This window comes from Dromiciops gliroides, chromosome 3 (genome assembly GCF_019393635.1).
Source record: "Dromiciops gliroides isolate mDroGli1 chromosome 3, mDroGli1.pri, whole genome shotgun sequence".
NCBI classification, from domain to species: domain Eukaryota; kingdom Metazoa; phylum Chordata; class Mammalia; order Microbiotheria; family Microbiotheriidae; genus Dromiciops; species Dromiciops gliroides.
In genome coordinates this window covers 656,304,490-656,318,331 of record NC_057863.1, presented here as the reverse complement: position 1 = coordinate 656,318,331, position 13,842 = coordinate 656,304,490, and the positions used below count along the sequence as shown (strand labels likewise).

Here is a 13,842-nt window from a genome sequence, read left to right as displayed (position 1 = left end):
AGGTTACTGAGTAGGGGAGTGCCACAACCTGAACTGGGTCTTCGGAGGAGCAATGTGGAGGCTGCATGTGCTGTAACAGACCGGCCCCAGGAGCAGGGGCAGGGAAAAGGGCACCTCCCAACTGGGCAGGGATGTGAGTGGTGTGGGGAAGGAAAAGCCCGAGGCCAGGGGGCGAGGAGCTGGAGGAGAAGGCAGGCCCCAGCTTGGGCACCCTGAGGTGCCAGTGGGAGCAGGCAGGGAGGGGGTCTTGAGCATAGTGACTGGGAATCCCTTGCCATGTGAATGAGCAGTGAAGAGAGGAGGGGAACACAAGACAAACTTTGGGAGTGCAGACCTACCCAGACAGTCCCAGCCACCCTGACTTGCAGAGTCCTAGATTCAGAGTTGGAAGGGACCTTGGAGGTAGAGTCCAAACCCCTCATTTTACAAATGAGGACACTGAGGCACAGAGAGACTGACTGACTGTCTGGGATCATTCAGCCAGTAAGTGGCCAAAGCACGATTTGAACAGAGGTCTTCCTGACTCCCTGTCCACTATGGAAAGAAGCATGTCCACTCTGAGAGCCCAGGTAACACTGTGACAAGGGGGAGTTCAACTCACCAGGGCCACGGTTCTCAGGACCCCAGGGGACATTCCCTCTCAGGCTGAGGTGGAACGCTCCAAAGGAAGAACTAGGGAAGAGAAAAGAACAGCAGGCTGAGCCCCTGGCAGATGAGAGGCTGGCCATGTCCAAGGAACCACGGACATAGGCCAACTTCCTAAGCAGCCACTGGACCCCAGCCCAAGGCCCAGGCACCACTCCTGGAGGGGAGGGGCCCAGCCCCAGGTGCTGTCTGTCCGTAAGCTGTTAGAAGAAAAGGAGCTGGCCTTCTCAAGAGTTTCAGAGGTTCTAATGCTGGACTCGGGGTCAGCGGATAGATTTCAGGGGGTGATGGGAGCTTGGATGGGGAAAAGAAGGACATTTCTATTTTCAGTAACTTCTAACTGATGGTTAGCCTTTCCTTTAGTTATTTAAATGTGGAATTCTGAGAAAGGCTTCACAGGACTGACAAGGGGTCAGTGAGCCCCAAAGGGGAGAGAAGCCCTGCTCTACAAGACTGGCAACTCTCAGTGACAACTATTCTGTAATTAAGAGGGCTGAAGCACCCTGGGGCCCAGAGGGGCTAAGTGCCAGTCACTTTTGGGTCTAAGGCAGGACTTGAATGCAGGTCCACCTGGCTCCAAAGCCAGCCCTCTGGGCTTTTCATCACAGTCCCTCTCATCTTCCTAAAGGGCTTCCTGTCTGTCCCTGGCTCCAAGCCTGCTGGGGCCAGCTCCTGGGTTTCTCCAGCATTCATGAGGGGCTTACAGTGGGCTGGGTCCTGGGCTACCTGGGGGCGGAGGCAAAGAAGGAGGACCACCACTCCTGACCTCATGGAACTTGTTTTCATTTTAAAGGGATGACAACCCTTACAGGACTGGGCAGATGCGATCCTCCGAGGTAGCTGTGGGGTGGGGGGCATGCGTGATGGGGGTCCTCAAGAAGGGATGGGGGGGTCTCCAATTGATGGGGGGGGGGGCGAGAAGAGCACAACACTCCTGGGTCCAGATGGGAGGGGATGGGCCGGGAAGGGAGCTGAGGGGGGCTCAGACTCGGGTCTGAGGATCCAATGGAGGTGAGGGATGTGGGCGGGGCATGGGACCCCCTGAATCCCCATAGGGATAGGCCGGGGGGCTGGGGATGGGGTGTGGGATTCCTGAGTCCGAAAGGACTGGCAGGAGCCTCAGGACACCTGGGACCTATGACTTGGAGGGCCCGGGGACCCTGGGTCCGATGGAGATGGGGAAGAGGCAGGGGGACACCCACTGGACACCTGGGTCCAATAACTCTGGGAGGGGCACAGGACTTCTGGGCCTAATGACTTTGGGGAGGCCCCCGGGATGCCAGGGTCCTGCCCAGTCCGGGCGGACCTTAGGGGAAACTCACCCCGAGGAGCTGCGGCCACGAGGTCACGGGGAGGGGGGGCGGAGAGAAAAATGGAGGAAGCGGAAGTGGAGCACGGAACGGGAACTCTGGGATATGTAGTCCAGAGTCCCGGAAAGTTTCGTGAGCATGCCTGGGAGGACAGACTTTCCCCTCCCTCCCCTGGCCTCATCCCCTCCCATGGATGGGGCGGGGCGGGACAGGGGAGAGGAATGGGCTCTGCTTGAATTTGGGGACTGAGTCATAATGGGCGGGACTGAATGCGGTGGGCAGGGCAGAGCGGGGATGGGCGGGGGTGACAGAATGGATGGAGTGGAGCGAGTGGGTGGGGCCAAGCCAAAGGTAGGCGGGGCCAAGATGTGCTTACTCCTCCCTCTCCTTCAGGGAACTGGATCTCTTCCATGAAATTTCCTCCATTCCCTGAAGGACTGCCAGGAGGAGGAGTTTAAGCCTGCGCCTCTCTTCTCCCCCTTTCCTCCCCTCTCCCCGGCCTCGGCTCTCAACATCTGTCCCCGGGTATCCTGCATCGGTCCTCATCCATAATATAGCATCCCAGCAAATGACTTGTTCATTCATTCATTCAATCATTCATTCACTCATCCACCCATCCCTCCCACCCTTCCTTCTCCTCCTCTCCCCATTCATCCATCTCTCCCTTCTTCTCCCTCCCTCCCTTCTCCTTTCTCTCCTCCAGTCTTGTCTTCTTTGTTCTGATCTCTGGGGAAGAGGGCCCTTTTCTTCAGGCTCCCTGCTCTCATGCCCCCGCTCTCCTCTTTGAACATGTCCCTTCTGTTATCTTCAGTCTCTCTCTTTTGGGCTCATGAGTATCTGGTGCATTACCAACCTGGGGACGGGGAAGGGGGGAGGGGGGAGGAAAGGATGGGAGATGGGAGGGAAAGAAGGAAGAATAGGAAAGAAGGGAGGAAGGAAGAAAGGAAGGGAGGGAAGGAGGAAGGGAGTAAGAAGGGGGGGAGGAAGGAAAGGAGGAAGGAAGAAAGGAAGAAAGGGAGGAAGGGAGAAAGTGGAAGTGAGCATTCGTCCTGCCTATGTTAGGTAATATTGCTCCTACTTCTGGAATCCTGATTCTACTGTAGCTTGTATAGGAAGAAAGATCTTCAGCATCTCTCTGGATGAGAGTCTGGAAATAGCAAGATTATCAGTGACCTGGGGGGGAAAGTTCATGCCTCCCCCACCCTGAAGGAAGAATACTCATAAGTCACCAGGAGGAATGAGAAGTGCTCACAATTGGATTGGAAATGGGGAGACCAAAGATGAGAAGGCATAAATGAGAGCTGAACTAAAGATGGGTGTGGTGGATTTTCCTGAGTAGGGGCATGATGAGAAGACTCCTGCTCTTCAGGAAAACCACTTTGGCAGCTGAGTGGAGGATGAAATGGAGACTTGATGCTAGAAGACAGGTGAGAAGGCTGTGGCAATAAGCCAGGTGATGAGGGCCTGTACTAGAAATGAATGAAGAGGATGAAAATGAGATGTGATGGAACAATGATTCCCTTCCCAACTGAAAAAAAATCTCTTGTTCATCCAAGAAATCACAAGGCATAGTGGATGTCAGGCCCACCTTAGAGCCAGGAAGTCCTATCTCTGACATTTTGTGACCCTGGACAAGGCACTTACCTTCTCAACAGCCTGGGCAACAATCCTGATTGCCCTCCTCAGGTTCTCCTCCAGCTTACAATGTTCATTTCCCATTTTGTAATTTGAATCATCCTCCAGCCCCTTTCCTAAAAGGGGATCTATTAACTGTTTATCAGTGTTTGGTTTTTGCAAAAAACAAAAAAAAATCACCTCTTGGGTTCAGTCAATATGCCATTCTAGGACATATCAGTTTAGTATATAAATTCCTATCTGAAATCTTATGGAAAGGGGAGGAGGGTTGGGGCAGTATGGCACAGAGCAAGGGCTCTGCTCTGCAGGCAAACTTCCTGAATTTAAATCCCACTTCTGACACCTACTTACTACTTGGATGACCTTGGGCAAATCCCTACTTCCTTGACTTGTTTACTCATCTGTAAAACCAGGAGCTTGGGGGAAGCTAGGTGGCAAAGTGGATAGAGCACTGGCCCTGGATTCAGGAGTACCTGAGTTCAAATCCGGCCTCAGACACTTAACATTTACTAGCTGTGTGACCCTGGGCAAGTACTTAATCCCAATTGCCTCACTAAAAAAAAAAAAAGAAAGAAAAAACAAACAAACCAGGAGCTTGAAGTAGGTGCCTTTGAGATTTCTTCTAACTCTGTATCTATGATCCCAAAGAAGATTATAAGCAGTGTTATTGTTGTTCAGTTGTGTCTGACTCTTCATTTGGGGTTTTCTTGGCAAAGATCCTGGAGTGGTTTGCCATTTTCTTCTCCAGCTCATTTTAAAGATGAGGAATTGCGGCAAATAGGGTTAAGTGACTTGTCCAGGGTCACACAGCTAGTGGTCTGAGGGCAGATTTGAACTCAGGAACACGAGTCTTCCTGATTCCAAGTCTAGTCCCCTATGCACTGCACTACTTAGCTGTCCCAACACTGGAGACGGGGGTGGGAAATTTAATTTCAAGAAAGGTTGGCAAGAAACCAAACTAAGAAAAATTATCCTATGAATATCTAGGAATGAAGTGGGAAGGAGATTAACAGGCAAAAAGATGGAAAGATATGCAAAGATTTTTACAACAAATTCTTTTTACTATTAAGGACAAAGCACCATCATACTTAGAATCTCACTGAATGGGTTTAATGAGGAGATGGGAAAGTTAGGTCTGTGCAGGGAGTACCAAATTTGGTGCAGAAGGGAGGGTGACAGTGGGTTTCTGGAATAGGGCAAGTTAGGCATGGGGAAAATCTCAAGAGCATCAATAACTCCATAATCTGTGCAGATTTCTTCTTCTTGTTTTAGTGAGGCAATTGGGGTTAAGTGACTTGCCCAGGGTCACACAGCTAGTAAGTGTTAAGTGTCTGAGGCCGGATTTGAACTCGGGTCCTCCTGACTCCAGGGCCGGTGCTCTATCCACTGCGCCACCTAGCTGCCCCCAGATATCTTCTTACTCAGAAAATGTGTATGAGAGTCAAAAGATAGGCAGTGCAGTAGAGTGCTGGATCTGGAGTTAGGAAGCCTTGAATTCAAATCTAGCTTCAAACATATACTAGTTGTATGGCCCTGGACAAGATGTTTAACCCCTACCTCTGTTTCCACATCTGTAAAAGGGGGACCACAACAGCGTCTACCTCCCCAAATTTTGATAAGGATGAGGGATTTGTAAAGCATTTTACAAACCTCAAAGTGCCACATAAATGCTAGTTTTGCTACTTAATACCTGTGCAAACTTGACCATCACATAACCTCTCTGGGCTTTCCTCAGTACACTTCCAGCTTTAAATCTAAATCTATGACTGACTAGAGGATACAAGATTCCACTGTGCTTAACTGACTATAAAACCTTTGACTGAGTTGAACAAAATGAAACTTTAAACATTCTCTGCCTGGTTATTGCAGGAAAACAATATGCAAAATATACAAAGTAATTCTGGGTACGTGAAATTATCAGCTAGGGTTTGAGGACAGGCCTCATTTTAGGAAGCAGATCTCAAGCCAAGACTTGATAGAAACCAAAAGTCCAATACATATAGACTAATGATGAAATGCAGACATAAGCAGCCCATGTAATAGAGTTGGGAGATGGAATATTCGCATACAAGAAACAACCAATTTGGTCGGAATAGCAGGTGAAGAGGGGGAGAAGGGAGCGTCCCATTAATCTGAAAAGGTAAGCTGAAGCCACCCTGTCAAGGGCTTTGCATGCCAGAAGGAAATTAGTATTTTATCCTTGAGACAAGAACTTCTAGAAAAAGAGAGTGAAATAGGCAGACCCAGACCAGAGGAAAATTAATTTGGCAGTTATGTAGAAGATGGATCTGAGGCAGGAGAGACTAGAGGCAGCTATATAATTAGGAGGGCTTTAGAAAAAGTCTAGGCAACAGATGATGACCTGAACGAGGGTGAGGGTCATGTGCATGAAGAGATGCAAGAGATGTGTGGGTAGAATCAACAAGATTCCAATTGGATATGGGGATGACAGAAAGGGTAGAGTTGAGAATGACTCTGAGGTTACAGACCCAAGGGGATGACAGGATGGTGGTAACTTAAGCAGAAACAGATAAAGAGACAGGTTTAGGGGAAAATGAATTCTGTTTTGAACATGCTTAATTTGAGATGCCTATGGGACATCATCTTTATGATTCAGCACCTGTCTGATAATACCAGGCAAGACATAAAATAGCAAGACAGTAACAGCAAGGACCTAGATAACTGGAAAATGGATATAATAACGACTGGGGAAAGCCTGTTACTCGTTTTTCCCCCAGAAAGAGAAGGCTGCGGCATGTCTTTTGTGCTAGACATATTTCTATATACCTTCTTCCTTGCTATTTATTCTCCCACTTTAAGAAGGTGTAGAATCAGGCAATTTCTGTAACCCCAATTTGTTTTTTCCACTTCAACGAAAATTTGATACCCATTTATTAAGCACCTACTATGTGCACACAGAAGTAAGGACTCTGGGGGGCAATCAGGATTTAAAAAAAGGGAATCCGGGGCAGCTAGATGGCGCAGTGGATAGAGCACCAGCCCTGGAGTCAGGAGTACCTGAGTTCAAATCCGGCCTCAGACACTTAACACTTACTAGCTGTGTGACCCTAGGCAAGTCACTTAACCCCAACTGCCTCACAAAAAAAAAAAAGGGGGGGGGAATCCTTGCTCTCAAAAAAGCTTATAGTCTATAGAGGGCACACAATATTTTATTCACATGGGTAAGTGAAACGTAATTTGAAGAGGAAAAGAACACAACTAGAAGGACTATTAAAAGTATCTTGAAAAGGGTGACATCAGAATTGAGCTTATAAGAGAATTATAAGGATCTTATAAGGAATTGATGGGATGAGCAGGAATATATATTCCAAGCAAACAGGAAGGCATGTACAAAGGCAGGATTGGAAAACTTGGTTCAGGAAATGGAAAATAGGTCAGTTTAGCTGTGGTGTTAAGGAATGTGAAATAAATGTGGAAGGGTCAACAGGAGACACAGTATGAAGGACTTGGAATGTTGGGAAAGGGACTTTGCATTTTATCCTAGAGGTGAGAGTCACTGAATATGGTCTTCCAATATTCAACAGATTTATCATGAACTTTCTGACGGTTAGAAATCTATTTGGGTCAAAAGATCTCCCATATTACATTGCAGGGTTTCTCTACAATACAATGCTCAGATGGTAAATAAGGGATGAATGCTGTTGGAAAGTTTTCCCACTTTTATTACATTTGAAGGCTTTGCTTTTGGCTATACACTCTGATATACAGTGAAACTGGCGTACTGGCTAAAGGCCTTGCCACGTTTATTTGTAAAGGTTCTTCAAATATGAATTTTCTGATGTCGAATAAGGTGAGTGCTTCTGCTGAAGGCCTTACCACATTTGTCACATTCATAAGGCTTCTCTCCTGTATGAATTCTTTGATGGTAGGTAAGCAGTGTATTCCTACTAAAGGCTTTGCCACATTCATTACATTTATAAGGTTTCTCTCCAGTATGAATTTTCTGGTGTCTCACAAGGTCTGGTGTACGGTTGAAGGCCTTCCCACACTGACTGCATTCATAAGGTTTTTCTCCACTGTGAATTCTCCGATGTACAGTAAGGGATGAGCTATCATTGAAGGCCTTGCCACATTCATGACATTTATGTGGTTTCTCTCCAGTGTGAACTCTCTGATGACATATAAGCTTTGCATTCTGGCTATAAGCCTTCCCACACTCATCACATTTATAAGGCTTTTCTCCAGTATGAGTTTTCTGGTGTTTAATAAGATCTGTGCTTCGATAGAAAGCCTTTCCACACTGACCACACACATATGGCTTTTCTCCAGTATGAATTCTCTGATGATAAGTAAGAGATGAACTATCAATGAAGGCTTTTCCACATTCATTACATTTATGGGGCTTCTCGCCAGTGTGAATTCTCTGGTGGTAAGTAAGGGATGAATGTTGGTTGAAGGCTTTCCCACATTCATTACATTTATGAGGCTTATCTCTATTGTGAATTCTCTGATGAACAGTCAGGTTTGTGCTCTGGCTAAAGGCCTTCCCACATTCGTTACATTCATAAGGCTTCTCTCCAGTATGAATTTTCTGATGTCTAATAAGGTCTGTGCTTCGGCTGAAGGCCTTCTCACACTGATTACATTCAAATGGTTTTACTCCAGTATGAATTCGCTGATGCATATTAAGGGATGAGCTATCAATAAAGGCTTTACCACATTCATTACATATATGGGGTTTCTCTCCAGTATGAATTCGCTGATGATAAATAAGTCTTGTGTTCTGACTATAGGCTTTTCCACATTCATTACACTTAAAAGGCTTCTCTCCGCTATGAATTTTTTGGTGTTTAATAAGATCTGTGCTACGGCTGAAGGCTTTTCCGCAATGATTACATGCATAAGGTTTCTCTCCGGTATGAATTCTCCGATGGTAATTAAGGGATGACTGCTGGTTGAAGGCTTTTCCACATTCATTACATTTATGGGGTTTATCTCCATTATGAATTCTCTGATGTACAGTAAGATATGTGCTTTGGCTAAAGGCCTTCCCACATTCAGTACACTTAAAAGGCTTTTCTCCAGTATGAATTTTCTGATGTCTAATAAGGTCTGGTGTCCGACTGAAATGTTTCCCACATTCGGCACACTCATATGGTTTTTCCCCAGTGTGTATTCTCTGATGGTAACTAAGGGATGAGTGTTGTTTGAAGACTTTACCACATTCTTCACATTTATAATGGTTCTTTTTATTATGAGTTTTCTGATGCCTAATAAGGTTCGTGCTCAGGTTGAAGGCCTTTCCACATTCATTACACTCATAATGCTTCTCTCTAGTAGTCTTACTATGACACTGAATGAGGTCTGTCTGATAACTGAAGAGTTCCCCACGTTCATTATACTTAGACTGTACCTTTCCTGAGGCAAATTTCTTAATGAGACTTGAATGCTGTCTGAAGCTTTTCCCCAAAGTATCCCATTTACTGTGACTCTTTACTCTAGGAACCCTCTGTTGTTTTTCAGAAAGGACGAGTCTCAGGCTGATGCTGCCCCCAAATTTATTACATTCAAGGCCTCCGACATCCCTGGGAACTTTCAATTCCCTGGAATGATTCTCCTGGTGGCTCTTCTTTCCTGACTGGATGTCACTTTCCCAGGTTTCTCCTGCCTTGAAGTCCCAGGAGCTGCTGCTCATGAATCTCTCCTGGGATGATCCTTGCATTGTAATGCCCAGCTTCACAGTGAACTCGCTGGTTTCAGGGTCTGATTCCCAATCTGAAAGAAATTTAGAAAAGAAAAGAAAAGTAAATCTCCTTTTACTGTTCATCTTCACACGCATGAAAGGGCAGAATGAACAATGAGAAAACTCCATGATTCCAAATTCACAGACTGATTTATTTGGCAGAGTTTTTATATGAACCACACTGTGGAACACTCAAACAGCCTTGTGAAATAGGCAGGACAGGTGTTATCATTTCACTTCACCCAAGAAAGTAGGGTTCAAAATACTTAAATTATTTGACCAAACTGACCCTGCTCTTCAGGGTGATTCTGGGAGGAACACTCTGCTGTGCCAACTACTGATGCCATAGTATTCCCTGTGACCCTTGAATGACTTCAAGTCTTCAGGAACAGAACAACTACACCTGAAGACAGCTAAAGGACATGCAGGCATGAATGTGTGTAGGAAGCCCTGGGTGATTCTACATGGTCGACGAGGGTTTCATTGTGTTCCAGTCCCAAAAGCCTGAATCAATGGGTCTGGTCTCGGTTAATCTCTGAGAAATTCTGGAGAATGAGTGTCACCCAAAGAATTGTGAAATGTCATGATTTTGCAAGGAGAAATTTAGAGAGATACAAATGGATGAGAGTAACAAAATACCTGACAAAATGGTAAAACAGCAAAACTGAAAAGAGTAAACAAAAGTCAAGTTAAACTAACTTCATTTTTCTTTATTGCTGGGCACTTCTGCCTGACAGATCAGAAAACTAAAGCCCTAAACAGTTCTCTAAACTTCTGTGACATATTTGTAATCATCACTCAAGGAGCACTCACTAACAGACAAAATGATGAGACACAGACTAGACTAGAATGTGCCCAAACTGGGCTGATCCACAGACTGGTGAAGGGCTCTATTTCTCTAAGGCAGCCACGTAGCTTCCTCCAAATCAACATATTTGTGTGTGTGTGTGTGTGTGTGTGTGTGTGTGTGTGTGTGTGGTAATTGGGGTTCAGTGACTTGCCCAGGGTCACACAGCTAGTAAGTGTTAAGTGTCTTGAGGCAGGATTTGAACTCAGGTCCTCCTGACTCCAGGGCCAGTGCTCTATCCACTGCGCCACCTAGCTGCCCCCAGATCAACATTCTTAAATGACTTCGACCTACCACCAGTGAGGTACAGGCGCTCCTCTCTTCGAGCCTGGACCATTGCAATAGTTGCTGTGGGGGCTGCCTGCCTTTGGTCTCTCCCACCTCCAGCCATCCTCTAGTCGGCCAATAGGGTGATCTTCCTAAAATGCAGCTCTGCTCATATCCCCGCCTGCCCCTATAGCCTTCGGGATCCAATACAGGCCCCAGTTTTCACAGACCCAGGGAGTCCAGGAGCCACTGCATGGACAGTCCTGCTGCTCTGCCTCCGGGCCTCTGCACTGACTGGGGGGCTCGCCCATCACCTCCACCACCTGGCTTCCAGACTCAGTGCTTCCTAGTCCTCCTCCCTCCCCATGTTCGCTGGGGCTTCTCTTGGAGATGACCTTCTGGTTATCCTCTAGGTGTTGTCTGCTCTGTCACGCGAGAGCTCCTGGGGCAGAGACACGTTCTGGCCCTTCCTTGTGTCCCCAGCATTCAGCATGGCCCCTGGTACAGAGGAGCACTTAGTAAATGCTTGCTGACTGACAGATAAGGCAGAAGAGAGCCTTCTCACATCGCAGATGACAAACTTAGGCTGGAAAATAATACACCGGATGACAACAACAAGTTCTAAACAGACCCTGAGGTAGTCTGGACTAATGGGCAACAAAGAGGTACCATTTTCAGGGATAAATGTCAAGTCCTGCCCATAGATTCAAAGAGGAGGCCTAATGGGGATAACTGCATCTCACTCTCTGCCCAGGGCTGTCTAAGGATTATCAGCCGCTGCCACACTCTGCGGGTATCAGGTTGGCCCATAAGTGGACAAAGGTAGCATTCTTTAAAGGGGCGCATTTCATAGGCTTGGTTATCTACAAATGAAACAAAGCATGCTTTAGAGAGGCTACAGCACCCTGCCAAAGAAGCGAGGAGACACTGTAAAGGACATGGAAGACTAGGGAAGGTAGTGAGCCCCCAGAGAGGCAATGGTGACACACTGACGGGCTGTGAGCCGCCCTGGTATCCACCAAGCATTAGAAGGCAGAGGTTCTCTGGCTATTCAGTAGAAAGCTGGTGGTTTGGTGCAAGGTCAGAGCACCACCTTCCCTCCAGTCCTCCATGTCTGAAAAGTGCCTGGTTGCCTTCACTCACCCAGATAGGAGCCTCCTGAGCCTTCTTTCTCCAGCATCCATAGTGCCTCCCCTCGCTCCAGCTGGGAGATCACGTCCGTCTGGGGAACTGGAAGCCCTGGTCATCACAAACAGAGAAGTGCAGAGGAGAGAGAGAGTCTCAGGATTCAGTCCTCTTCGGGAGATGAGAGCCTGCTAGGCAGCTCCAGAGGACCGGCCAAAGGGCAAAGCTCCAGGCGGTCCTCCCAGGAAGGAGAGGCAGTGCCGTATGGGGCGCCAGACTGGCTTGGGACAGGGAAGAAGACTGGTTCATTTTGTCCATTGCCTGCCCACCTTCTCCTCACGACATCCTCACCCCCCAGGACTGAGGGAAGAAGAAGGGGCTTTCTCAGCCAACCCCAAAGGGCAAAACTAGGAATAGCAGGGAGAAGGGAAGGACGTGCTCCTAATAAGCTCCGTCAGTAGATGCAGGGGGCCATCTAGGGAAGTGGTGCCAAGTAGAGGCTTGGGGGCCCCTGTGGGACTAAGTGGCCCACACAGCCTTCGAGGCCAGTCCAGTTCTCTGACTCTATCTTCAGTCCCCCACAACAAAGGAACGGAGCAGAGACAGCTCAGGGCAGCCTAGCGGGGCCCTCCGCTTCCAGTTACACTGCACAGACCTTTGGTGTGACAACAGGAAGTGGGTGTGTACTGTCTCTCAGGCTTGAGAAACTCTGGTCTCTAAGGATCGTTAACCCCTTAAAATGCCATCAGCCATCTAGCAAGGGAAGAAGCCGAGAGCTCAGTGGCAACTCCCCTTCCTGAGGCCAGGATGAGGGCACAGGGAAGTCGTCCTTACCTAGGGAGGTGAGGTTCCTGTAGTTCTCCAGCATCACCTCCTTGTAGAGCTCCTTCTGACAGTGATCCAGCTGTCTCCACTCCTCCCCAGAGAAGTCCACAGTCACATCCCTGAAGGTCAGTGGCTCCTGAAACACCAAAGAACACAGGACTTAGAGCCAGAAGGGGCTTTCAGCAGCCTTCAGTCCAAGCTTTTCATTGTACAGAGAATGAAATGGAGACCCAGGGAGGCCAGGCCACTTGAGCACAGGTCACCAGGATGGTGAGTGTCCGAGCCAGGGTCCGGCATAAGCTCTGCAGTTGTGAGAACGGCGCTTTCTACAGCTCAACTCCACCTCTTCTCACTCTCCTCCAGGGAAGACCAAACGAGTCCCTTGTGCCGGCTGATCCCCCAATCCACACAGCTGCCTTAGTCATCTCAGCGCCATGCATTTCACAATCACACTGGTAGAGAATGATGATGCTCGCATTAAGGCAGCTGGTACAACTCTGTGCCAAGAGGCTGTTATTGTTTTTCCTTTGTTCTCAAAGAAGATCATAACAGATGTCATGACTTACAATGAATTGGATTTAAGGGAGGGAGGGATGTGCAAAGTCACCAGCCTCACTTTCTCCTCCAGAGCCCTCTGGGCCCATTAACATCCATTAATAGGATGACTGGAGATGGCCCCAGATGGATTACATGACTTGCCCAGGGTCACACAGCTAGTAAGTGTCTGAGGTGAGATTTGGTCCTCCTAACTTCAGGGCCGATGCTCTATCCTCTAAGCCATCTAGCTGCCCAAGAGGTAATAGACTTGGAAAGACCCCCAAATGTCTGTGTCTCTAAGCCCATCACAACCCACAAGAAACAGGCCAATGAGGAGAAGACCCTGGGGCAAAGTCTTGTGGTAAATCTAGGACTTGGATAATCAGGAATAAATCCAGGTCTCCTGACTGCAGCTTAAGACCCTTCCCAGTGACAAGTCTGAGCTGTCTCCCTTTGGGGTAAGTGAGAAGGGAGGACAAGAAAGAGAGAAGATGTAGCGGAGATAAAGAAGCCCCCAAGGAGGAAAGTGGTCTGGGCCCTTGAGCCAGCAATACACTGTGGCAGACCATCATAAAATCTGACAGCTGGAAGGGAATCCAAAGGGCATGCAGATTAAATGGACCTGCACAGGAATTCTTCAAGTCCCTACAAAGTCACTGCCCCTCCTCCACCTGAAGACCAGCAACAAAAGAGAACCCCCTCCCTCTCAAGGTGCCCCCTTCAGCCCACTTCTCTTTTGCATGGCTTCATTCCTGGTAGGAAGTTTGTTATGCCCTGACATCTGGCTGTGACTCCTGGTAGTTCTGTGTCCTGGGTCAAGCAGGAAAACAGGCACCCTCTTTTCTGTGACAAACCCTCAAATACTTCAACATGGCTGTTGAGGTAGACTGTTGGAGAGTCAAGAAAACTGAGTTCAAATCTTGCCTTGTCTGACCGTGCTTGCCCTT

At 47.9% G+C, this 13,842-nt stretch overlaps 1 protein-coding gene across 3 annotated transcripts in view; it reads right to left on the bottom strand.

Annotated features, from left to right (window-relative positions):
* Nucleotides 1-6,913: 6,913 nt before the first annotated feature.
* The window catches only part of LOC122749113 (zinc finger protein 260-like), a 29,871-nt gene continuing 22,942 nt past the window's right edge, over nt 6,914-13,842 (bottom strand). The window contains exons 4-6 of one of the 3 annotated variants that reach the window (XM_043995298.1): nt 12,368-12,494; nt 11,552-11,647; nt 6,916-9,326 (exon numbers count right to left, since the gene is read on the bottom strand). In XM_043995298.1, the coding sequence (XP_043851233.1) occupies nt 7,372-9,326; nt 11,552-11,647; nt 12,368-12,401 (2,085 nt within the window). In that variant the 5' untranslated portion in view covers nt 12,402-12,494 and the 3' untranslated portion in view covers nt 6,916-7,371. Of the gene's footprint in view, nt 9,327-10,435; nt 10,492-11,551; nt 11,648-12,367; nt 12,495-13,842 lie in introns of those variants that run through there. The other 2 variants (XM_043995297.1, XM_043995299.1) reach the window with 2 other exon arrangements.